At 41.6% G+C, this 26,598-nt stretch overlaps 1 protein-coding gene across 2 annotated transcripts; it reads left to right on the forward strand.

Annotated features, from left to right (window-relative positions):
- The first annotated feature begins 205 nt into the window (after window positions 1-205).
- Window positions 206-26,250, forward strand: LOC138760990 (secretogranin-1-like). Of its 2 annotated transcripts, none has more exons than XM_069932418.1 (6): window positions 206-282; window positions 6,882-7,232; window positions 9,177-9,223; window positions 9,313-9,403; window positions 13,314-14,737; window positions 25,790-26,250. In XM_069932418.1, the coding sequence occupies exons 2-6, from the start codon at window positions 7,160-7,162 to the stop codon at window positions 25,871-25,873; spliced, it is 1,719 nt and encodes a 572-aa protein (XP_069788519.1). In that variant the 5' UTR covers window positions 206-282; window positions 6,882-7,159; the 3' UTR covers window positions 25,874-26,250. The 2 variants fall into 2 exon arrangements, with proteins under 2 accessions (XP_069788519.1, XP_069788520.1); XM_069932419.1 differs by lacking the exon at window positions 206-282 and adding an exon at window positions 335-356.
- The last annotated feature ends 348 nt before the right edge of the window (window positions 26,251-26,598 follow it).

Consider the following 26,598-nt stretch of genomic DNA (forward strand, 5'->3'; position numbering starts at 1 on the left):
ATGTTCCTTATTGTTCTGATTCCTTTGGCCTTTACACATGGAATGGAATGGGAACGAGCTGAAAATAGAATGAGACCCAGCAACAAATCCTTGAGATGCTGTCAATCTCCAGCTCTTCTAACTTTGAGGTGGAGATTTTGTTCCTGATTGGAGGAAGGAGCAGAGTATCCCTATAAAAGTGAAGGACTGTGTAGTGGAGTGGTCAGTGAGGGAGCGGTCTTTGTCAGAGCGGACTGAGTCAGAGTGGTAAGGCTTTGGCTCATCAGGCTTTGGTGAGAACAGGTAAGAAGCAAGGAGTAGTAGGAGTTGAATTCAGAAAGGGCCACCCTATTCAAGGAACAAAAAGGATTCAGCAGGTAGGCACATGTAAGGGCCGGTTGTTTAGATATATACTTTGTTCATCTAGTCATAGACAGTGGGAATGGCAACCAAGGCAGAGGGATGCTCCGCTTGCAAAATGTGGGTCGCTCGTGAGGAGCATCCAGCTGCAGATCCTGACAAGCTGAGTTAAGAAATTTGAACTGGAGTTGGATGAACTCCAGTTCATTCATGAGGCGGAAGGGATGATGGATGGGAGTTACTGTCACACCTAGGAGACAGGAGGAGGGTAGATGGGTGACAGTCAGGAGAGGGAAAGGGAACATGCAGGCAGTGCAGAGCACCCCTGTGGTCATCCTTCTCAATTACAAATATACCATTTTGGATACTGTTGGGGGGGTGCTGAGTGGGGGGGGGGGCTACCTGCTGAATCAAGCCACAGAGATCAAGTCTCTGGCATGGAGACTGGCCCTGTTGCTAAAAAGGAAAAGGAGCACAAGAGGATAGCTGTAATGTTAGGGGATTCCATAGTTAAGGAGATAGATAAGAGGTTCTGTGAAAGGGATTGAGAATCCTGAATGGTATTCTGTCTCCCTGGTGTCAGGGTCCAAGATAGACCGAGTTCTCATGCGGGAGGGTGTGTAGCCAGATGTTGAGGACTGCTTAAGGACTAATGATGTGGGTAGGAAGGATGAGGATGTCCTTCGAGGAGCTCATCATGGAATCTGGGAAACACAACAGCTAGTTTGCACACAAGCTCCCCCAAACAGCCAAGAGTAACAGTCAGTGAACCTGTTTTTGTAAGAATGAATGAGAGTTAAATACTAGCCAGGACATATGTCATCCATACAAGTTGGTTATAACCTTGTTTATTCTGTCATATCAGAATGGAGATCAGTAATGATGTGCTTCCATAGTTTAAAAAAATCTCTAGCCTCTGTCAACCATAGAAAAAACTGAATGGAAGATTCAAAGTTGAAAGAGAAAAAAATAATAGTTCAGAAATGAGAGATCAGAGTTAGTAAAGTTCAAGCAAGGGTCCCAGGTAAAATAGTAACCATCTTTTCCCAGATGCTGACCAACCTCCTCAGGTATCTCTGGACCAGTTTTTTTTTCCCCACCCTGTGGTTCACCCACTGGTTTTGCCCTTTTAGCACATTGATTTAACCCAGTGTGCATGCTGAGCAACACATGAAGTAAATAAAAAGGTTTCAAGCAATCTGTGAAGAGAGATTTTATTAATTGGCTTCAGTGAATCTTGACTAGATTAGTGAATTTAATATATATTCCCTGAAATTGCAAAATTGGTTTCTCAATGTCAGATTAATCTGTTCTCGTAAAGTCATCTTATTATCAGGGTACCAAGTAATTAAATTAAAGTCAAATTTTCCTAAATTTATATTATTAAAAAATTAAAGTTCAGCCTTACATGACAGCAAATCAAATTATATATTTAGTTGTCTCCACTGAAACAAAACAGAAAGTGTCATTGAGATTAACTGATGCCCCAATAGATTCCCATCAGAGCACAGCACTTGATTGCTTTAACTGCAGAGTGTGCAGCTGTTGGCTGCATTTCCAGACATCAATGGTTTCCTTCACTATTCATTGTATTCAAATTAATAAAGACAAGTTACCCTTCAGGACCATTGTGTGGGCAAAAATGTTGACTGCAAATAGATGGAATTTAAGGGCCAGAAAGGTATATAATATTAAATCTGTAATGTGATTATATCTGTACTCCTGCTAGATATCAAAATGCTGCAAGCATTTGGTCCTAATTTAATCTCACGGACAATAAGTGTAGCAAATTGGAACAGCCCAAGTGGTTAAAGGATGGAATTAGAATACACACTCTTATAAAATGTCCAATTACAGCAATTCTTTTCTCCCTCTGGTGCTATGCAAAACACCATCATAACCAGCAATTAGTTCAATTAGGTTTTATTCAAATTCACTTTTGAGATGTAAGCATTTATTATCCATCCCAAGTGGCCATAAAAAGGAAGCAGTGTGCTTTTGTTATCAACTACTGAAAGATGCTACTTACAGTGGAGAAGCTCGCTGGAGGGGTTGAGATTTAAAGCAGAACAGTAAAAGAGTAAAGTTGATTCCTTGGAGAACATTCGTTAGCTGACTGCTTTGTTTTAGATGCTGATTTTGTAGCTGGAGCAATCCTCACTCTGCATGGTAGACGTGTGTATCTGAACAGTCCATGGTGCATGTTGATGGTCAGCAATTCCTCGGATCATCATCAACCTCCACCTGTAGATAAGCCTCTGCTGTCGATCTTCGCAAAGCATTTGCCACCATTCAGCATAATGATGAGGTCATCAGGCAATGGCAGTGGGTATTGATGGGTGACCAATGCTGCATTCAGAGCAGTTGAAAAATCAGCACACAGACGTATGGATTCATTCAATTTCTTCACCTCCACGATAGGTGCAGCCCATGATCAGTAGTTGACCTGTTCATTTAATCCTTTATGTTGCAGCCATTCCAATTCTCACTCCACTTCTTGCGGTGCTGCGTATGGAACAGGTTGCTTTGGTTTGATTTCGGTTTCACATTTGGTAGAAGAAAGAGTTTTGCCTTCGTTTTTATTCCACCGTCTGAAGCCTTTAGAAAATACTGTTACATAGTGTTGCTTTAGCTATACCAGCAACTTTTGTGGGGTATTTGTCGCTTGTGGGGTATGAGCTGCTTTTAACTTGTGGCAAATATTGTTGAATGGCCGGTCCAGAAGGTTCAACGTTTAGATCCAGTCGAGAACCATGAGATCGAGGTTAGGACATTTTACCAGATAACGTGTTCCATTTTCTTCTGCGCCGTTTAAGCTGATAAAATAGTCAACTGAATCTAACAACTCCAGGATCCCCCCCAGAAGCATTCCATGTCTTGTTTTCAGTTGGAGTCACCTCTGGCTGCCCAATTACTTTCCACGAGTTGTTTGATATTAGCATAATGTCAATTACCCTCTATCAATTTGAAGCCTCACTGGGATGCCATTAATGTGCCATTTCATTATTTCCTGCTTTGCCATTAGCCACTTTGAAAGGTACTGTGATAAGTTTCACTTTTGAAGGTGATAACAAACTTATCAGGTGCCTTCCATCTTCCAGCACTGCAGCATTTATCTTTAGGCTGCAGGCACTTGCATTTACTGCAACGTTGAGGTCTGTACGGGCAGTCATGAGCCACTCATTGAAGTTCAAACAGGTGCTGGGTGATTTGGCTGGGAAAGTCACACTTTTGTTTTGTCAAGCGGGGTCTGCTGATTGACTGTTTGGACACAACTACTTGAAGATGGGGGTGCCGCTTCCACCACTTTGCTGTTATGTTTCAGATTAATTAAGCGTTGGCATTTGGCTGTTAATCTTTGAAGAGTCATATCTAACTCCTGCTCAGTCTTTGCTAGCAATAAGCATTCGAGGTTGGCATCTTGGTGCGACTGCATTCCTGCTTCAAAGACTAGACACTTAAACTGGTCTTCAGTCAGCGTAGGGAGTTTAAAACGCTTGCACTGTCGATTCACCATACACGCGCATGTCACAAAACCTTTGGTATCTTTCTTAGTCATTTTAAGGCACTGATACCGAACGCTGAACAGCGATGTTTGCTCACTGAATATCTCTGCCAACATGTTAAGTGTCTCCCTGAAGCTGAGCTCATGGGGAAGTTTTTGCAGAATGAAGTTTGTGTAGTGCTCGTATTCTCGAGGGCCTAGTTTCTACACAGCAGCTTAATTTCCCATGCATTACTGAACTTGACAAAGTCAACTGCAAATAAGTCTTCATACTTTTTGAACCAAGTTTCAAATGTCCTTGACTCTGGATCGATTGAGAACTCAGTGATAGAGCTCATTAAAGCATCTTCCAAATTTGAATGAACTTCAGGCTCTACAGTGGCTGGAGCCCCAACAGACATTTTCTCTGCCAGTTGGTCAATTAGTCTCACTTGCATTTCTTCAATGTTTTTCTGCTGCTGCTTGAGGACAGCCTCCAGCTGCTCCATTGTGACTGGCATTGTCACCTTGTCGCCAAAATGTTGTAAATGTGCTGATGTTTGTGCTGTGCGTACGTTGTGAACGAATGAGAAACCAGCGTTTTCCCAAATCCAAAGAGCAAACCCTTTTATTTACAGTATTTACAATGCCTTTGGTCCTGAGGGAACTCTCACACACATGTGACTGGATTAGTTGATTGATGGGTCAAGTCCCGAGAACCGTTAACACCCACTCCTGTGGGGTTGCTCTGTTTAAGGCATCCTTGCAGTCAGATGTTGTAATTATCCTTGACCAGAAAGGAACTTGTGCCAGGCATGACTTAAATTCATTGGACAGTTCAGTATGTCATTGTAACAGGCTCCATGTCATATCACTTAAGGTTAACTTTTGCTCTTCCATGTATTTTCTAATTCTCATCTTTAACTTCCCGATTTAATGGACTGAGCAATTCTAAGCTGATGAGTGATAACATCTAAAAGGAGATTGTTGAAAAAGTGAGGAGAATAAAATTGGTTAGGATCTGATTTGTGTAAAAAATGTGTGCTTGATGGACAGCACAAATTCAGTGAACAGAATGATTTTTTTTTTCTCTATGACCCATTTCAAGGTTCTGCACATTATTCAGGGCAAGAATAACAAACTTTCCATATTAAACCTCAAAATATAATTTATGTATCTATTAAAATTAAATAAAGATTCTTCCTTCTGAAATATACCACTTTCTTCATGCATTCATTAATCTGGTGGTCACTTTAGTCATATTTTAAATGCAAGATCAAAATTAACTTAAGTTCTGGTCCGCCATTGATTCTAATGGTAGTAAATAAAGTGCAATTGAAATAAACAACAGTATTGGGACATATTTTTGTGACAGATGAAAGCGATTTTGATGACAATTGAGGAACCAACCAAGAGGGGACTGGCTAGTGGTTTTCAACCTTTTTTTGATCCAAGGCCCACCTGACTCCAGCATAATATGCCAAGGCCCACTAATACAATGATTGAGCAATATTTTCAAGTCAAAGGCAGCTCTGTAAGAAACACATCTTTATCTAATTTAAAGTATCTTATTTAACATTTTTAAAGACCCACATAGAAACATGGCTCACTGGTTGAGAATCACTGTTGGTTCTATCCAGTAACCATTCTCATCCTCTCCAAATTCAGATTTATTGGATTGGACCAATCGTCGTGTATTTCCTTCATATTTATGTTTTACATAAGTCACCATCAATGTTTATTCTGGAGTTCATTATGACCCCAGTGGACCCAAAAACCCAGCAGCAATAGAAATTCTTGAAGACAAATGGTTACCTAAACAAAAGTTGCTTTTAATTTTATTTAACCATGAAAACAAGATCAAACTTTAACTTATTACTATTAACTTAACCCCCTTCTAATTCTAAGCACACTTGTGTGTAAGTTCAGAAAAGTTCTTTGATTCACAGTCCAATCTCACTAATCACTCCTCCAAGTTCACCGGTATCAGGTAATTCTTATACTGTGCACAGAATTTAACATTTATGAATTTCACCAGGCTTTGGTCCTTGAAAGGTAAATGGTTACCACTCAGGAAGGTTCTTGTCAGTTTTCAGAGAGAGATTTGTTGATTGTTGGACACCCACAACTGATCCCTTCCAATCAGCTATTTTAGTGTCATGCCAAAGAAACTTGCCCCATCGGGGTTTTCCAGATGATAACCTCTTTCTTTCAGGTCCTTTTCTGTTTCCCTAATTTCAAGTGAAACATTATACAGCCAGCCATCTCCTCTTGTATATACCACATGGGTTTTGACCAGGCTGAACTAAGAACTCAGAATGGGTTTTTTCCACAAGCTTGCCAACTTGTCATGTTCCAGTCCCAGCTAAACAATAATCTATTATTCCACAACATGTCCAATTAACTCCTACTTGTGAAGTCCTTATAGGCATCTGGCTTGAGCAGAGCTTTGGTATTTTAAATGAGATCGGTTTTGAAGTGTTCAGAAGTGATCTACACTAAAAATACCTGCCACTATCTCCATTACAAAAAATATCTATGCATTAAAATATAACAATCTGTCACAAATTAGATTCCGTTTTAATATTATATAACATCAATTACATGCGTGAAATGAAAAACGTGACCTTAAATAAAGAGGGCTTCAAGCTATTCTGATTAAAGTAGATTGGTTGATTAACTTCTCTTTCATCTTCAACGAATGGACATCTGAATACATAAATCCAATGCAATATATTGTTGAACATGTACGCCTCTCCTTGAAACTTGATCAATGTCAGCAAGACATATCAAAGATCTTACTGTATAAATATTTTGATTGTATAATTTAAAATATTTGGTGTATGGGAAACTCATTTTGTAAATCTAGAACAGTTTGGGGGCAGTTCATTTGAAAAGTTGAAGCTTTCCAGTCAAGTTTGTTTTCTCCTCTCGATATTTTCCTTTGCTGAACAGATTTGAACATCCCTAGAATTATATCCCAGGAGGAAAATGAATGAGAAAATGTTGGACAAGAATTGAAACTGAAAACGGATTAGAATGTTCTTTATTTTTGCAGAGACCGATGTCGTTTCTTCATAGGGCTGCAACAAAATTAACTTGAGAACGCCTTGGTATGATGAAAGTTAGACAATTAAAGGACGTGAGGGATGCTGATTTGCGCTGAAACGTTTCCGTCGAAGCATTTGTGGAGCTTTGATGACGATTATTCTCAGCTGCCTCCGCCTCCGACACTGGCAGCGCGTAGCATGCGCCGTGTCATTGCTTTAAATTGGGATTTCTGCTGCTTCGCTCATCCAGAAACTGCAGCGTGCAGGCGAAAAGCACCCTCGTCCCATGCTCATGGCTTCGAGCAAGACTCCGCATCGTTTGTTTCTCCTAACCTTGGCTTTTCTGTCCGCGTTAGCAGGTAATTTTTTGCCTTCACCTATTTATTTCAATCCCTATTCTTAAATCAATAGTTCTCGGTTTCAGCACCTTGGATAGCAACTGGGTCTTGGTTGCTGATCCAGAACGTTTGGAATGTTTGGGCAGGTACTTGCATGGCACCACACCCTTTTCCTCCTTCCCCCCCCCCACCCCCATCCCCAAATTTTGTTGATCACAAGAAGCAATCGGAGTTACGATATCACTGTAATTCTTAGTTCGTGTAAAAAGACGAGTACAAAAGCAAAATAGTGCAGAGACTTGGGAGTGAAAATGGAAGCAAAATGTTGCAAGTACTCGGAAGACAGGTTCTAATTCTGGTCATGGGGGAGCGTTAGCACACTGTTTACTCTCCGCAGGAGCGGCCAGATCCACCAACCCCTTCCCTCATTGGTATTCAAGCAGTTTTGATGAAGGGCCCCCGACACGAAATTTTAACCATGTTTCTTGTTCCACAGACTCTTGAAAGTTGGAACTGTATCCGCTAGACATTTCCGATATTGTTGTTTTCATTTCCATTTTTTTCATGCTTAGTTAATTTAAAAGCACATGTTGACAACCACGTTTCAGCGTACCCAACCTGTTATTATCCCGATCAGCGGCCTGGAGCGTGAAAGGCGGGATGTTATCAGTTCAGTTGGGAGGTTACACAAAATACCCATTATCGGTCATAGAGTCATGCAGCGGGAACAGGCCCTTGAACAGGTCCAACTCATCGAAGCCCACACAGATGGCATTCCAGGCTGGTTCCATTTGCATCATTTTGGTTCATATTCTTCCAAGCTCGACCTATCCACTAATCTGTTTAAAAGTCTATTGAAAGTTGGAATTGTATCCGCTTCTAAAGCTTCCTCTGGGATCTCGGTCCAGATAATCGCCATCCTCTGAGTGAGAAAAGATGCCCTTGAGGTCCCTCTGCAAGCTCTCGCGCCTCACCTTCTACCCTGATTTATATATAAAAATATACATATAAAGCGAACATTCACTTCATCCTCGGCCCTCCACAAGGTCATGTCTCAGTCTCACATCTCCTGAACTCTAAGAAATAAAGATTCAGCCTCGTCCACCTCTCCCTCAAGCCTTTTAGATCCTGTAAAATCTTGGTGTTAGCACTGGGCCTATTGGTTGTCAACGTTTTGCACAGATTCCTTGAATTTCCTCCGGTTAGTTCATTAATACATTGAAACGTAGCTAATGCAAGACAAAACCATAAGCCCTACTCATATTAAAATGGAAACTTTCACTGTCCCAGACTGCTTCTAGCATTTGAGTTGTAAGTGAAGGACACGGGGAAACTGCCACAAAAGAGGCCAACGTAGATCAACCATGATCAGCCTGAATGCTGGGGCAGGTTGGAGGGACCGAGTGGCTTTTTTTTTAATGTGTGTGGTGTTGTTTGTATTCTGGTCAGACCCTTAGAATTTTATATAGTCCTGTCAAAACAGCCGGCACGGTTGACGTAGCGATTCGCGCAACACCTTTACAGCGCCAGCGAACGGGCTTGGGTTCGAATCCCGCACTGTCTGGAAGGAGTTTGTACGTTCTCTCCATGTCTGCAAAGGTTTCCCCTGTTCGAATCGTACCGGGGGTGTTAGTCAATCGGATGTAATCGGGCGGCACGGATTCGTGGATCGAAATGGCCTGTTACCGAGCTGAATGTCAAATTTAAAAAAAAATTATATGTGCCTCAGCCTTCTCGGAGAAAGCAGCCCGTGCCCCTCAAACCTGCAGGATCCATCTAGGAACGTCTTTTTCTCATCTATAGTCTTCCGTATTTAAAATAGGTTGAGACTAACCCGGCAGTTCGGGTGTTTCTGGGTCTCGTTCCTTTGCCCGAAGAACATTCCAGGAAAACAAAATCCTGTGAGGCACTTGTTTTTCTTTTGTTCGGGGATCAGTCATTGTGTTTATTTTTCGTTCTTGGCAGTGGTCAGAGCGTTGACGGTGGAGAAGTATGCGCAGAAGGATGAAATGGTATGTTGTCTCCAAAACAGAATCTCAGTTCTCTCTTTGCTGAGACATAAACGAAGGGAACTGATCATGTCTGACATTTATTGGTTTAGGTGACAAGGTGTATTATCGAAGCACTTTCCAAAGCTCTTGCGAAGCCCAATGCTCCCCCACTGACCTCGGAATGCAGGCAAATTCTGAAGAGTAAGTGTGTTTCTTTCGCTGGTCACTAACCCCTCCGGAGTCTAACTATCGCACTAATCATTAAAGCGAGGAGATTGAAAAATGTAATACAAGCGATTGTCTTCCATGTAGTCGACAATCGACGTTGAAACCCTTGAACAGAAACTGTGTGTGGCTGTACGTGTGTGTGTGGCTGTACGTGTGTGTGTGTGTGTGTGTGTGTGGCTGTACGTGTGTGTGTGTGTGTGGCTGTACGTGTGTGTGTGGCTGTGTGTGTATGGCTGTACGTGTGTGTGTGTGTGGCTGTACGTGTGTGTGTGTGTGTGTGTGTGGCTGTACGTGTGTGTGTGTGTGTGTGGCTGTACGTGTGTGTGTGTGGCTGTACGTGTGTGTGTGTGTGGCTGTACGTGTGTGTGTGTGTGTGTGTGTGTGTGGCTGTACGTGTGTGTGTGTGGCTGTACGCGTGTGTGTGTGTGGCTGTACGTGTGTGTGTGGCTGTACGTGTGTGTGTGTGGCTGTACGTGTGTGTGTGTGGCTGTACGTGTGTGTGTGTGTGGCTGTACGTGTGTGTGTGTGTGTGTGTGTGTGTGTGTGTGTGTGTGTGTGGCTGTACGTGTGTGTGTGTGTGTGTGTGTGTGGCTGTACGCGCGCGTGTGTGTGTGTGTGTGTGTGGCTGTACGTGTGTGTGTGTGGCTGTACGTGTGTGTGTGTGGCTGTACGTGTGTGTGTGTGGCTGTACGTGTGTGTGTGTGTGTGTGTGGCTGTACGTGTGTGTGTGTGTGTGTGTGTGGCTGTACGTGGGTGTGTGTGGCTGTACGTGTGTGTGTGTGTGTGTGTGTGTGTGTGTGTGGCTGTACGCGTGTGTGTGTGTGTGTGTGGCTGTACGCGCGTGTGTGTGTGTGGCTGTACGTGTGTGTGTGTGGCTGTACGTGTGTGTGTGTGTGTGTGGGGCTGTACGTGGAGGGGCAATTAAATACATATTTAAATTAGGACCCATAACTTCTGGCAGCGAAAAGAAATTTGTTTACGAACTCAAAGAACCTTACTGATTTAAAATAAGATGGATTTCCAATGAAGAGGCATTAAAGAAAACAATCTTCCTGCCTTTTATTGCTTCAAAGTTTTAAATGTATTTTTTGAAGGCTATAATTCCGATTTGTTAAGTGTTGGGCTTGGGAGGTCTGCAGTTACTTTCCGAGCTGTTCTTTGGATCCAACGCCCGCGAACTGGTGTTGAGAGAGATCGCAATCATTTGCAGCAGTTTTTGGACATTTATTCTAGAATTATCTGTCATCCCCACATGAAACCAAGGAAAATCCACGTGTAAGCCGTCTTTGCAATGGGGCGGGGTCGATTAAAGCCATGGCATTTCCCTGTGTTCCGTCGAATTTGCCCCAAATTCCAGAATTTCAAATATAGGAGTAACGAAAAAGGAGCGGACTTCGGATTTTTCCTCTGCCCACCTTCGCCCTTTAATGTGAAAGGGTTTATTGAACGGATGTTTGACTAAGAAGTGAATGAAATTTAATTCTGACATGTTTGAGGTGTTGCGTAGGAGTTGCATGTGAATAGGGCCCTGGAGAGTGTTGTAGATCTGACACCTTGGGGTACATGTGCATAGTACCCTGAAAATAGCATCCTAGACGAACATGGTTGTACATTTGACATGTTTGCCTTCCCTGGGCATGGTACCAAGTGCTAAAGACCTCATGATTCAACTGCACAAGGTGTTGGTGAGACACCTGTACAGTTCTGATCACGCAGTTATAGGAAGGACATTAATAAGCAGAATGGGTGCAGAGGCAATTCGCCTAGATCAGGAGTGGGCAACTTTTTAAAAGAAAAACTCAAATTCCACCTTAAGTCATCCCTATACCCTAAGTGCTCTGTGATTAGTAAGGGATTGCTTAAGGAGGTATGTGAGTGGGAAGGGAAGGTTGAGAACCACTGCTCTGGACCCAATTGTTACTGAAATATTGCTTGAGAAAAATTGTCATTGGCCCATTTCCTTTGGAGTTATGAAACCATTTAAATGATTAAATAAGTGGTTTTCAAACTTTTTCTTTCCATTCACATACCACCTTCAGCAACCCCCTACTAATCACAGGGCGCTTATGGCATTGGGAATACTAAGTTTAAAAAAAAGTTTGCCCACCCCTGACCTAGATAATGCTTAGACTAGAAGTTATAGGGAGAGATTAGATAAGATGGGTCTTTATTCCCTAGAAAATAGAATGATGAGGATGACCTTAAGGAGGTTTATAAAATCGTGAAGGGCAAGGACAAAATGAATGCTCTCAGTCCCTTAACCATATAACCGTTTACAGCACGGAAACAGGCCATGTTGGCCCTTCAAGTCCGTGCCGGTTCACTTGAACAACACCACTAGCTCCTCCGCAAACTCCTGAGGAAGTAGAGGCTTTCTTCACGATGCCATTGGTGTGTTGGTTCCAGGAAAGATCTTCCAAGATAGTGACTCCCAAGAACCTATTGGGTAATACTAGATCATAGATTTAAGGTGAGAGGGTAGAGATTTAAGAAGGACCTGAAAGGTAACTTTTCACTCAGTGGGTGTTCCATATCTGGATTGAGCTGCTAGAGGAAATTATAGTAGTGGGTACAACTTCAATATTCAAATGGGATTTGGACAGATGTATGGATAGGAAGGGTTTAGAAGGATATAGATCAAATGGGGGTGGCCCAGAAAGCCAACTTGGTCAGACCTGTCTGTGTTGTATACATCTATGACACCATTTGACCAGATAAAATAAAGTTTGATATTCATTTGTCAATCTTGTCATTCCAAAGCTACCAGAACACATTGAAGTGAAGTCACTGTTTCAATGTGGAAGATGCAGTGTTCAAGTCATGACATCATTGCAATAATGAATATATGATGTTAGTTGAGGGATAAAGTAACTTTGACTGACTTCAAATTTACCACAGTGAAAATATAACTGACAACATCCCTCTTCTGCATTAAAGTGTGGAGATGGAAGACTGAAGGTCACAGGAATAAATACATTGATCTAAGAGTAATGTGAGGAAAAACATTTTTCATGTTGTGTGGTTAGAATCTGGATCACACTGTCAGAGAAAAGTTCCATTGTGGCCTTTCAAGATGGAACTGAGCAGAGAAAATTTGACAAGGCTCTGGTGAGGGGGCCATTGGATGGAACTGGAAATTTGCCCTTGCATAGAGTAAAATCACAAAATGCTGGAGAAGTTCATCAGGTCGAACAGTGTCTTTTATGTAGCAAAGGCAAAGATACATAAGGGATGTTTTGGACTTGAGCATCAGTTTTGTATCTTTGCCTTTGCTACATAAAGGAGACTGTGTGACCTGCTGAATTTCTCCAGCATTTTGTGGTTTTACTTCAATCAACGTGTCTACCGAATTTTGTGATTTACTCCTAGCCTTGCAAAGATCTAGTGCAGACAAGATGGGCCACATCCTGTACTGTCTTCATTGTAATATTTTGCTGAATAATCTGTTCCATCATTGCGACTTGGCTTTGATATTTGTATCAACAGGCACCTCCCCCAGCTTCTCACCCATAAAGATGTTAGTTGTGGTATATCACAATAAGTAATGCATCAGCAATGCTGCGTCCTTTTGTAGGCATTTAGATTTCTGCATGCTATGCATGTATTGAAGCTTGTTAAACATTTGCTTACATGTGAGCCAATGTGGCAAAAGGCATCAAACTTGTATTGCATGATTATTTGTGTCATGGCTACATAGCTAACTTCACATGCATGGTCTCAAGATCTATGATACAACATGCATGCTGTGAGGCTCTATTTGTATTTACAGTATCACAGTTCATCTCCACAGAACTTTCAAAACATGTCCCAAGTAATTAACTATTTTGGGCAGCTTTCTCTTCATGAAATATGTCTAACACTTCATTATTGCATCCTGTTCCAGGTGGAAAACATGAAATAGTGGAAAATAAATTGGAGGGAGGGAATAATTATTATGAAAAGGAAAGGTACCATGAGGAGTATGAAAATAAAGAGGAGTACAGTAGGATGCATCATGAAGAGGATAAACAAAGTGAAGATGAAAGTGAGAAAAAACAGCATGACAGACAAAGCCATGAAGAAGAAAGAAGAGAGGTGAACAGCAGTGATGAAGATGGTAGACATTTAGAAGATTTCTATCCTGTAAGAAACATTCATCATGACAGTAGCTCTCAAGATAATCGTTCGTATCAAGAATATGAAAAAGGAAGATACAGGAAATACAGTGAAGATCTTACTCATGAGCAGAAACGTTCACAAGTAGCAGACAGCACTGAGAGTACAATCTATGCATCTGATGAAAAGCGACAGGAAATTAGAAGCGATGAAGAGTCTTCTGAGGAGGATAAACAATTTGGTATTCATGGACATTCAAAAGAAAGAAGAAATAGATACATTGGCACAGGGGGAGAGCGATCTAATGATCAAGACAAAAGGCATTATGAGCAGAAGATATCTGGCTCTGAAGAGCTGGAAGAGAAAGATGGTGAAAAAGGAGACAAATTACAAAATGATACCCTACACTACCAGAAAAGACACAGCTATGGCCATTCAGATGAAGATAGGACTATACATCAAGATCAGAGGGACTCCGATATTACCGAGGAATCCATTAAAGATCCAGAACACATCAAAAACATTCACCAAAACCTTAAGAAAAGTAATAAACAGATGGAGTATGAGGAGAAAACAACCCTACATCCTAGAAATAGCTCAGACAAATCAAAGGAGGAAAAAGAAAATCTCGACCAAAGGACCAATAGTAAACAGGATTACAAGAGGCCCAACAGTGAGGAGGAAGAAGAGAAAGGTGAGGATGAAATAAAGTACTACAGTAAGGAAAAGCGACACAATAGTAAAGAAAATATGATTACTTCCAGTGAACATGAGCACCAAAGGGAAGAAAGCACAGAAGTGAAATATACCAGTAATGGAAAAGATGAAGAGGAAGAGAGAAATACAGAACCTTTTCCAAAAGTCCAAATGTTTTTGTGGAAGAAATGGAAGAGTTTGGACAATAGAAATCCTGTAATTGAAGGAAAGCACAGTGAACATGCACATTTCTCTCGAGAATATGAGGAACATGGTGACAAGAGCCAGGAGGAAGAGCAAGGCCAGAATGAGGGAACTCGTGAAGAACATCCCGTAAGGCATAACTTTGACCATGATTTCCAAGTGGAAAGGCTATATGATAGAATGGACAAGCTGGCACACTATTTGAAATCTAAGAAAACATCCATGGAGATCCCAGTATTTTATGATTCTGAGGGAGAGAAGGAAAAACAGAATTATGAGGAAAAGAAAATGAAACACAGAACTGAAGAGGAGGTGAGCATTTTTCTTTTAATGAACAATAATATCATTCTTTGCTAACTTGCATTTCTTAGTTTTAAGTCAATACTTAATGTTTGATGGAATTATATGTTTTAATTTGCAATATAACTGATTTTTTTTCAGATAGTCTGAAATAATCTGATGAATCCTATGATGCTACATTGTATCGTAAATAAAAATGATTAGTTATAAAACATAATTTAAAGTTGTGATCAACTAATTTTGTAAAAAAAAAATTGAAATGTGAAATATTCTCTTGATAAATATTATTTCAAATTATTACATAGAACATAAAGTTTATAGCACAGTACAGGCCCATGACGTCATGCTGACCTTTGTAAACTTACTCCAAACCAATCTAATTTTTCCCTTTCTCATAGCAATAACTGTCTATTTTTCTTCCATCCATGTGCCTGTCTAATAGTCTTTTGAATTCCCCTATTATTATCAGCCTTCACCACTCCTGGGAATGCATTTCAGGCACACACTGCTCTCTGAATAAAAAATATATATTTTATCTTTTGCAATGCTTACAGCACTTATTCTTAGAAAATATGCATCTTGGATAATAACATGAAATCTCTTCCTCAATTCCACTTATATTCAAATCTCTACTGTGCTGTCTTGTTGAGTATTTGAGCTCCCAGAGTCCTCTTGGTTGAAGGAGGAGGGGTTAAAGTTGCACAACTTGCATAGGCTGTAGCAACCACAGGGAATTAATCTTATGCCAGTAAGATAAAGATCCATTCACTATTGGGCTTAAGGCTTCAAATTAGATTGTCATGCAGTGGACATTTATCCATGCATATCTGTAGAACCACTGCTCTAGACCCAATTGTTAATAAAATATTTTGATTGAGAAAAATTGTCATTGGCCCATTCCTTTGCAGTTAAGACACTGTGCACATAACAAGTCAATTAGGTATGATTTTTATCTGAGGCACAGGGATTACGTAAGGTGGTGTGCGAGTGGAAAGGAAAAAGTTTGAAAACCACTGGGATGTTTATCTCAAATGCAGCCAGCTTAATGGCACTTGTGTCAGCTCAGATTTGAGAAGGGATCCTGGAACAAACCTCAAGTCCCTTATTGACATATTGACTTGATGTAAAAGGCCTAACAGTTTTTTTCTCCCGTGGATCCTGGACGCCTCATCTTTCTTCTTCTTGGCAGGCCTCAAGGTCAAGCCATAATATGATCCTTCTCCAGTTTTATATTTTATTCTGAGTTGACTGATGAAGCCAATGTGGGAATGTAAGTCTATGCCACAAGTGGAGCAGGACATTCTTGATAGGTCATTAGATGGGTAAATAAGGAACCCGCAGATGCTGGAGACCTGGAACAAGACAAAAAAGTGCTGGAGGAGCTCAGTAGGTCAGGTAGCATCCATGAAAAACCATTGTCTGTCAACGTTTTGAGCCTGAGCCCTTCATCAAAGATCAGGCATGGAGGGTTTTGCACTCTTCACATAATTTTCTTTGGGCTTCCCTGTGGCTCCTGCTGAAGCTTCTCAGTTTCTTTTCCATTGGTCAGGAAGTGCAATGTCCTGGGATAGGAAGTGGTTTGTGCTGTTTCCACTGGGTCACTTTTAACCGTGACACTGACTGCTTTTCCACTGAACGCAACTGATCTCCGGGATTGGAGAGTACCCTCGAATTGAATGGATGGAAGTTGTTCTTTTTCCACTTGTTTAATCGGCGCACCAGCGTCAACTGACTCCAGGATATGAGTAGGAGTAGAGGCTGTCAATCCCTGATGTGATTTGATGTTATTCCTGGGACAAGGTACCAATGGAAAAAGGGCAATAGTGTGATTGGGGCCTTGATACTCCAGATATTGAGATGGGAGAGAATGCCGGTGTTCATATCCTGCAAATGGCTTTGGGAGAATCTGCTGAGAGAATATTGGTAGGATTTCTCGGATGATTTGTGGTGAATCCTCAAGTGATCCCAGAAGAAGCCTTGAGTGGGATTTGATGTCTTGATCGTTTCCCCAGATGGCCAAAGGTAGCACTGAATTTTATCATTGATGTTTGCCTTGGTGGCTTCATGGATGGAATGAAGTACAATGTGGTCTACATTTTCCCAGAACTCATTGTGAACCTCTACTATAGAGGATTCATGCTGGGCCTTTTTCTCATTGATATAAAAACACAAAAGTGCTGGAGAAACTCAGCAAGTTCTGTAGCGTTCATAGGAGGTAAAGATATATAACTAATGCTTCGGATGTGAACCCTATGACCAGGTATGAGCAAGTGCATGAATAAAAGGGCAGGAGGAAAAGGTAAGGGGTGGAACACAGGCCAATAGGACATGGATAGGTGGACATGAGAGAAAAGCTGAGAATTGATCAGGGGAGAGAGCTGAAAGGGGGGGGAGAGAGCTGAAAGGGGGGGAGAGAGCTGAAAGGGGGGGAGAGAGCTGAAAGGGGGGGGAGAGAGCTGAAAGGGGGGGGAGAGAGCTGAAAGGGGGGGGAGAGAGCTGAAAGGGGGGGGAGAGAGCTGAAAGGGGGGGGGAGAGCTGAAAGGGGGGGAGAGAGCTGAAAGGGGGGGAGAGAGCTGAAAGGGGGGGGGAGAGAGCTGAAAGGGGGGGAGAGAGCTGAAAGGGGGGGGAGAGAGCTGAAGGGGGGGAGAGAGCTGAAAGGGGGGGAGAGAGCTGAAAGGGGGGGAGAGAGCTGAAAGGGGGGGAGAGAGCTGAAAGGGGGGGAGAGAGCTGAAAGGGGGGGAGAGAGCTGAAAGGGGGGGAGAGAGCTGAAAGGGGGGGAGAGAGCTGAAAGGGGGGAGAGAGCTGAAAGGGGGGGGAGAGAGCTGAAAGGGGGGGGAGAGAGCTGAAAGGGGGGGGAGAGAGCTGAAAGGGGGGGGGGAGAGAGCTGAAAGGAGACATGGGGATAGGGAATGAGAGAGACGGGTGGGGGGGGGGTCCTCTTAGAAATTGGAGGTCAATGTTATTGCTGTCAGTTTAGAGGGTGCCCACATGGAACATGAAGTGTTCGTCCAGTTTGCGGATGGTCTCAGTTGAGTAGTGCTTGAAACCATGACTATAATCTCTCTCGCTATCTCCATGGGAATGGGGTTCTCAATGGAGTGATCTCCCAGTCTGCATCCAGTCTTTTCAACACAGAAGAAGCCACAAGGGGAGGACCGGATGCAGTAAATGACCCCTGCAGATTCACAAGAGAAGTGTTGTTTCACTTGGAATGACTGTTTGGGGCCCTGAATGGTGGTGAGGGAGGAGGTGTGGAAACAGGATTAATATTCTCTGTGGTCTCAGTCTCTTACTGATATGGTGATATTGGCAAAAAGCAAGAACGAGACAAGTCCAGCTTCATCAGGGTTCAGGAAGGCTGGAAATTAAATTGGCCATAATTGGAAGACCCTTGCTATGTTTGGCAGTCCTCTACCAATTCCACCATTACATGCAATACATGGATAATTTACCACAGCAGAATGGGATCAAGCATGTGTTATCACATTCCTCTCCAATCCCTTTCTCAACTTTCCATGTTGCAGTATTTCACATCATCTCTTATAAACCCTTTCTCTTAATTTACAGGATGAGTAGCAGTCTGCTCAGTCTCATCATCCCCATTGTTTCCTGAACCAAAATCATTGCATGTTCAATCAATAAGTTACAGTACCCAGACAAAGCTTGCCAAAGTATCCTTTTGGAGGCTGAGCTCCCAATCACTGTTGATTTCTTCTCAGATCTGTACTTTCCTGCACTGTCACTGAGAAGATCTAAGATGAGAATGTAGTCAACATGGCTCATTTCCCATATTTGGAAGCTACTGTGTAACCTTTGTCTTTGAAATTCGCCAGTGCACATTACATTCATCTAAGAAAAGGCATTTGAAAATCAAGACCTGAAACCAGACACTAAGCTCCTGATCCAATGAGCAGCAGTAATCCTACTCTCCCATATACATTGGAGATGTGGACAAACTACAGGAAGTATCTCAAAACATGGTGGAAGAATCACCAAAGTTGTGTCCACAAAATTGTCAAAATCCATTGGCAGGATAGGCAAACCAATGACAGTATCCTCTCCCAGGGCAGCATGTAGAGGATTCAAGTCTGGATCACACTCAACAACTGCTGTTGTACCTTAATGTCTTGAAGCGAGCGCAACTTTGAGTTCTATCTCAGCATTTTTATTAAAACCACACAGTAGAAACCAATTGCAGCCATTGAAACTAGTGCTGCCCAATTATCTTACAGCTCTGTATATTTGGGAGGGTGGGAGGAAAGCGGGGAACCAAGGGAAAAACCATGCATACACAGGAAGAATGGACAAACTCCCTGCAGTCAGCACCGAATTCGAACATGGGCCCGCAGGCTCTAATAGCATTGTGCTAACTGCTAGGCTTTCTGCACTGCCCATTGCTTTCCAGGGTCACAAAGAATGAATGTCAAAGATGTCCTCAAAGCCTCCTTAGTGAAATATTTCATCTTTGCCAATTCACAAGAAACCCTGGCCCAGTACCAGGGGATAAATACATGGGAAATCTCCAAGTTCATCATGTATCAATGATGGAGGTAAATGGAGGCCAAGTAGAAACAGTGGAAGGAGTACGCAGCATCCTGGACAACACACCCATTTCATGTAACTAGCTTAAACTATTCTCTCTGTGAGAGAGTTTGTCGATAATGCAAAGGCCTCTTTTGTCATCATGGAATTTGCAGAACTAGAATGGGAGCAAACACAGGAATATCACGTCAAGTTTATTGTCATCTGATTGTACAAGTACAACCAGAAGAAACAGTGTGGTTGAGTCCTTGGTGCAAAATTGCAGGCACAAAACCAGACATAAGATACATAGGAGAACATGTATTTCATCTATACAAACAAATAATTAAATATTGTTTTGTACATGAGTGTCTCAGATGGTTAGTGTGAGCAGTTCCTTTGATCATTTATTCTCATTGACCATGGGAAGAAGCTGTTCTTCAGATTGATGGTGTTGGCTCTGATACTCATATATCTCTTCCCAGTTGAAAGATGCAGGGTGGAAGGGGTCCTCAATGATTTTGGGCATCCTCTTCAGACAATGATCCTGGTAGATCACATCGATGTGGGGAGATAGATTCTGGCGATCCTCCCTGCCACTCTTATGGACTTGTGGATTGACCTCTGATCCATTTCTCTGTAGCAACCGTATATTTGAATGGGGATCATTTGTGCTATTTCTGTAGGAGGTCCAACTTCAACAACCATTTCTTAATTTCCATGATTTGTCCTGCACCTTTGTATACTGTATTAATTAAAATATTGAAGATTACTGACTGGCATACTCTCAGAGAGATGGAAGTTAGCTGAGGCTATGAATCAGCAATTAACCAAAGGTGACAGCTAAACTCAAATGGTGCTGGCAGCATTCGATATGTAATCATAAAACTATCCATTACATAAACACTGGACAGAATACAGAATGCATATTTAATTGAATTAAGTTATGATTGTTTTTTTTGTGTACAGGTATGATTAATCTTTACTTTGAAGAATGGACTAAATTCATTTTTCCATTCCATAGTGATCGTAAACAGATTGTAATCAAAAACAGTTATTCATACATACAGCTGCTCTTCATCGACTATGGCTCCATCTTTGATTCTTAGTCAAGAAGCTACAAACTCTAGGCCTCTGTACCCTCCTCTGCAACTGGATCCTTGATTTTCTCATTGGAAGACCACAGTCAGTACCAATTGGAAACAACATCTCTTCCTCACTGATTATCAACACAGGTGCACCCCAAGGATGCATGCTTAACCCACTGCTTTACTCATTGTACATCCATGATTATGCAGCCAGGCACAATTCCAATGTGATCATACAAATTTGCTGATGGCACCACAGTTGTCGGCAGAATCACAAATGGCAATGAGGAAGCTTACAGGAGGGAGATAGATCAGCTCATTGTGTGGTGTCACAGCTACAATCTTGTGCTCAACGTTAGTAAAACCAAGGGGATGATTGTGGACTTCCGGAGGCAGTCAGGGGAACATGACCAAGTCCCACATCGAGGGCTCGGTAGCGGAGACGGTCAAAAACTTCAAATTCCTGGGTGTCAGCATCTCCGAGCATCTGTCCTGGACCCTCAATGTTGATGCCACCTTGAAGAAGGTTCGCCAGTGGCTATACTTTGTGAGGTTTTTGAGGTGTATATCATCGAAGACATGGTTGTATTACTGTCTGATATGGAGGTGCCAACTCTCAGGGCAAGAATAAGCTCCAGACGGCTGTTAACTCGTCCTGCAACATCATAGGCACCAGACTTCACTCCATCAAGGATACCTACATAAAGCGTTGTCTTTAAAAAGCAGCCTCTATCCTCAAAGACCCCCACCACCTAGGTCATGCCTCTTCACTCTGTTACCATTGGGAAGCCCAAAGACGAACACTCAGTGGCACAGCAACAGTTTCTTCCCCACTGCTATCAGATTCCTGAATAATCAATGAACCAAGGGCACTGCCTTACTTTTTGTGCACTATTATTTTAAAAAAATATTTATTGCTGTTGCAAAACACTGAATTTCATGACTTGTTCTTGACAATAAATTCTGATTCTGAAAATTGTGTGAGATATTGGGCACTAATAAACACACCTATGGTGAGTTAATATTTTTTTTTATTCCACATGGGCCTCAGCGGAAAGGTGATTTATTAACATCTAAGTTCCCCTTCAGGTGATGGTTGTCATTCACTTTCTTGAACCACTTCAACCCCCATGATGCAGGGACACCAATAGCTACTCTGCTATAAACTTTGTAAATTTGTGAGAATTGAGAGATTAAGATACTTGTTCTATGCTGCCATCTTGTGACCAAAACCTGCAAAGGTGTTATGACCTTTAGATGCGTCATTTGCAGATAAAATTGCAGGAGTTCAGGTTGGCAATGATTTGGACTGGACTCTGTGTGGGTGCAGAAGTGCTGGAGACGAATCTCTGGACACTCGGTGACTCTTGGGGAACTCTCTTTTGCTTCTCTCTCTCTGACTGTAAGTCTGTAAGAGGCGCTTAGGTAATTACTGACGGCAGCAGGCAAAAGGAATTTCATATAATGCGACACTGTTTTATTACTGTGACACCTTCGACACCGTGAGCAGGAAAGGGCTTTGGCAAATACTAGAGCGCATTGGATGCCCCCCAAAGTTCCTCAACATGGTTATCCAACTGCACGAAAACCAACAAGGTCAGGTCAGATACAGCAATGAGCTCTCTGAACCCTTCTCCATTAACAATGGTGTGAAGCAAGGCTGCGTTCTCGCACCAACCCTCTTTTCAATCTTCTTCAGCATGATGCTGAACCAAGCCATGAAAGACCTCAACAATGAAGACGCTGTTTACATCCGGTACCGCACGGATGGCAGTCTCTTCAATCTGAGGCACCTGCAAGCACACACCAAGGCACAAGAGCAACTTGTCCGTGAACTACTCTTTGCAGACGATGCCGCTTTAGTTGCCCATTCAGAGCCAGCTCTTCAGCGCTTGACGTACTGTTTTGCGGAAACTGCCAAAATGTTTGGCCTGGAAGTCAGCCTGAAGAAAACTGAGGTCCTCCATCAGCCAGCTCCCCACCATGACTACCAGCCTCCCACCACATCTCCATCGGACACACAAATCTCAAAACGGTCAACCAGTTTACCTATCTCGGCTGCACCATTTCATCGGATGCAAGGATCGACAACGAGATAGACAACAGACTAGCCAAGGGAAATAGCGCCTTTGGAAGACTACACAAAAGAGTCTGGAAAAACAACCAACTGAAAAACCTCACAAAGATAAGCGTATACAGAGCTGTTGTCATACCCACACTCCTGTTCGGCTCCGAATCATAGGTCCTCTACCGGCATCACCTACGGCTCCTAGAACGCTTCCACCAGCGTTGTCTCCGCTCCATCCTCAACATTCATTGGAGCGACTTCATCCCTAACATTGAAGTACTCGAGATGGCAGAGGCCGACAGCATTGAATCCACGCTGCTGAAGATCCAACTGCGCTGGGTAGGTCACGTCTCCAGAATGGAGGACCGTCGCCTTCCCAAGATCGTGTTATATGGCGAGCTCTCCACTGGCCACCGTGACAGAGGTGCACCAAAGAAGAGGTACAAGGACTGCCTAAAGAAATCTCTTGGTGCCTGCCACATTGACCACCGCCAGTGGGCTGATATCGCCTCAAACCGTGCATCTTGGCGCCTCACAGTGCGGTGGGCAGCAACCTCCTTTGAAGAAGACTACAGAGCCCACCTCACTGACAAAACACAAAGGAGGAAAAACCCAACACCCAACCCCAACCAAACAATTTTCCCCTGCAACCGCTGCAACCGTGTCTGCCTGTCCCGCATCGGACTTGTCAGCCACAAACGAGCCTGCAGCTGACGTGGACATTTACCCCCTCCATAAGTCTTTGTCGGCGAAGCCAAGCCAAAGAAAAAAAAGAAAAAATAAAGTGAACCTTGAATCTTGAATCTATGTTAGTGTAACGATTCATAACAGTAAATATTGACTGAAATTTTTTTAAAAAAGCACAGGAATTACAGGATATTTGTTAGAAATATTTTTCAAAATAGAATTTTAGATCTTTGTTAATGCAATAATTTAAACAGAAAAAAATCTACATTCAATTTTGATTGCTTGCCACTCTCCAGGGAGTTGGGTGGGGGAGGAGATTAAAGGTATTTTCTGAACCTATGGTTAGTTACCTATGTTCTTTTCTGGAGAGTATATTCACTTGAGAGTGGATCCCCAGATACTGATAAAGATATTCCTCATCTTCTCCCCTTCTCCCAAACAAATATTAATCCTGTAACTTCCTTTGTCAAGGGTTTCCAGGTTTATTCAGAAATGCACTAATTATTACTTTGCTAAACTTAAAATAGAAAGATTTTGAAGTTTGTCTTGAACAATCATCTACTTCTGAAGTGATAGAACACAGAAGGGAAGATGGCAGCAAAATTCAATCTAACCAGTATCAATTATTCTCATTTTACTCATTTTAAGCTATCAATTTTGTGATGAGGGAATGCTGTTGCAGTGGTTAGGTTTTTCTCTAATATTCCAGATCTCAAGCAATAACTAAAAGTACAAGGAAATTTTCAATGACCAAGTACAAGGAAAATTTCTGCAACCCGGCTTTGAATCTGGTGGGTTTTGCTGGGTGCTCCGGATTCCCCCACCCTCCAAAAATGTATGGGGTTTGTAAGTTAATTGGTGTGTTTGGGCAGGACGGACCTGTGGGCTGGAAGGGCCTGTCACCCTGCTGTATGTATAAATTTAAAAAATACAATGCTGCTACAAATAAAAACTATTAGGGCTGTGAGGATTATATTCAACTGAACTTAGTATTGTATTTTGAGTTACCTACAGAACAAATACTGTAAATCTGTCCTTTTTTCCTCTAATTCAAAAATCAGATTTTCTTAAGAAGAATGAATGCATCTTAGCCATTTTTATTTTGAAGATGTATTTTGTTGTTGATTTAATGGACCCATTTCTACATATTGAGTTGGCTCATGCTCGGTTCGATCTCTCTGTTTTAACCCCCCCCCCCCCCACCTTATCCCACATTCGCTTTAACTTGCTGCGGTATAAGTGAGACTGAAAAAAGGAGAGTTCAGGACAGTTGATGGTTAGGACCGACCTGAACCATTGTATCCAGAACTGGGCATTACATCTGATGAAGAATGTCATGCTTTGGTGAAGGTTCAACTGAGAATTTTAGAAAAGTGTCAGAGACTAAGAGTTTCAATTATGTGCCCTGAGCAGGGAAACTGAATTTGGTCTCCTTAAAAGCATGAAAGACAATTTGATACAAATATTCAAAACCAACCATACTGAATTTTGATGGAATCACATTTGGTAGCAGGAAAGCTGGTAAAGGAGAACAAATGTACCAGCAGCAATGAAGAGTATTTTTTTTACAGGAGGAGGTCTAGAATTTATTGTCTGATTGGATGGAGGGATATTAGTAAATAAGTGAAAGGAATGGCTTTAGGAAACAGCAGGTGGAATGGGACTTGGAGCGATATAAACAACTTGCAGGAGGAACTAACTAGGTCGAGCAGCATCAAAGGAAGAAAAGGATTTGTCAACATTTTGGTCTGGAACCATGGTTTTGTTGGGTAGTTGTTTCAGGGAGCTGGAATAAGCACAATGAACACCCCTTATGAGTTGTTGATTGGCAATAACTTGGAAAATTCACTTCAACATTCAGTCAATTAATTTGGACATGAATGGAACAAAAAACATTGATTAGCTTTTTCATTTTCAGCTACATTTTACTTAGCAAAATGCAGTAACATTTATGTTTCTGTTCTCTCTCCATCAGTCTTAAATGTTTCTGTGCAAGGATATATGATGTGGTTATTCATATCAAACATACTGTGTGAGATAACCTGCCCAGAAATGAAAAAAATGATGGATTGTTAAACTTCCAAACTCGTTTTTACGGCTTTGATTTTTATATTGTGCTGCTTTTCTTGATTTAAAAAAAAAAGGCCCCAATTATCTATGCATACATGCTTTCAAATTAATTAGTTAATACAATTTTCTGTTACAAAATTTACAACAAACAAATAATTGTTGCTACGTATCTGGCACCTGCCATTATTCTGTTAGTATTAAGTGACCATTTGACGAAGTAGGCAAGGATTTTTTCCTTCTAGCTTATCTAATTTACTGCAGGCTGAAGTTACAATATTATTTCTCAGTTCTGTACCCACAGTAGAGTGTATCTGAATGAATGTGCAAAAAATGGCTTTTTCATCAACAGAACCTTAAATTGTTCACCCATAAAGACATATTTCCTCCCCCACCCCAAGTTTTCATTTTAATCACACAAGACATGACTTTATCAAATGTAGTTACCATTGATAGCCCTTTGAAAAGCACATTGGGCTGTTGAACAATGAGCTGAAGAACCTGTCTCATAAGTGATACAGTTGTAAAGTCTTACAGACTGCACACAAGGTTTTTGTAAGTTTTTTTTTGTTACAGAATGGTCAGGAAGAAGTGATTATACTAATTATGAAATGATTTCCATTGTCTCTAAAGGAGAAGGAACTTGAAAATCTGGCAGCTATGGACTTGGAATTGGAGAAAATGGCAGAGAAGTTGCTTGACAATCAAAGAGATTAATACAATGTTGTCTGCAGAGCCTATTATATATTACCATGCTATATTGATCATACATTTGTTTTGGAGAAAAAAACACCAAAAATCATGCATTTCATAACCCAGTGCACTTCAAGAAAAATCAATGAAGAGGCTGCTTGCCGAGTATTGATCATCTTTTGTTGTCGATTTATATTGTCTTTTTTTAAGCCACTATTGGACATTTCTATGTTGTTAAACATACAGATATAAAAGCATGAAAAAAAATTAAGTGGAAACATTGAGTCCAGACCCATGAAATTTGTTGTAATTCAATTTTCATATTAGAATTTCAAACTGTTATTGTAATGTGGTTAAACTTGTAATTTGAATGAAATAAAAATTGTCATGTGCTGAGACTACATCTCTGTCTCATCTCTATTTTAATAAGTCATGCAAAATGGAAGCATTTATAACTTGCTGACAAAAATAGCTTATCTTATATAGCATTTGTACACAAACATATTCAAGGCCTCACATAATAGTGGGAGATATTTCATTATGAAAAACACAATTATATGTTGCAAAAAAATAACATTCTGTAATGACTCAGTGGGTGGGAGCAGCATGTGAGGGAAAAGAATGGCTGGCATTTTTGAATTGCAAATTGAAGTGTAATGGAATGCCCCTTTCCCCCATTCCTTTAATCCAGAGAGCTGTCTACTGGAGATCAGAAATGGAAGTGAATGCATATTGCCAATCTCTTTCAA

This window comes from Narcine bancroftii, chromosome 4 (genome assembly GCF_036971445.1).
Source record: "Narcine bancroftii isolate sNarBan1 chromosome 4, sNarBan1.hap1, whole genome shotgun sequence".
NCBI lineage: Eukaryota > Metazoa > Chordata > Chondrichthyes > Torpediniformes > Narcinidae > Narcine > Narcine bancroftii.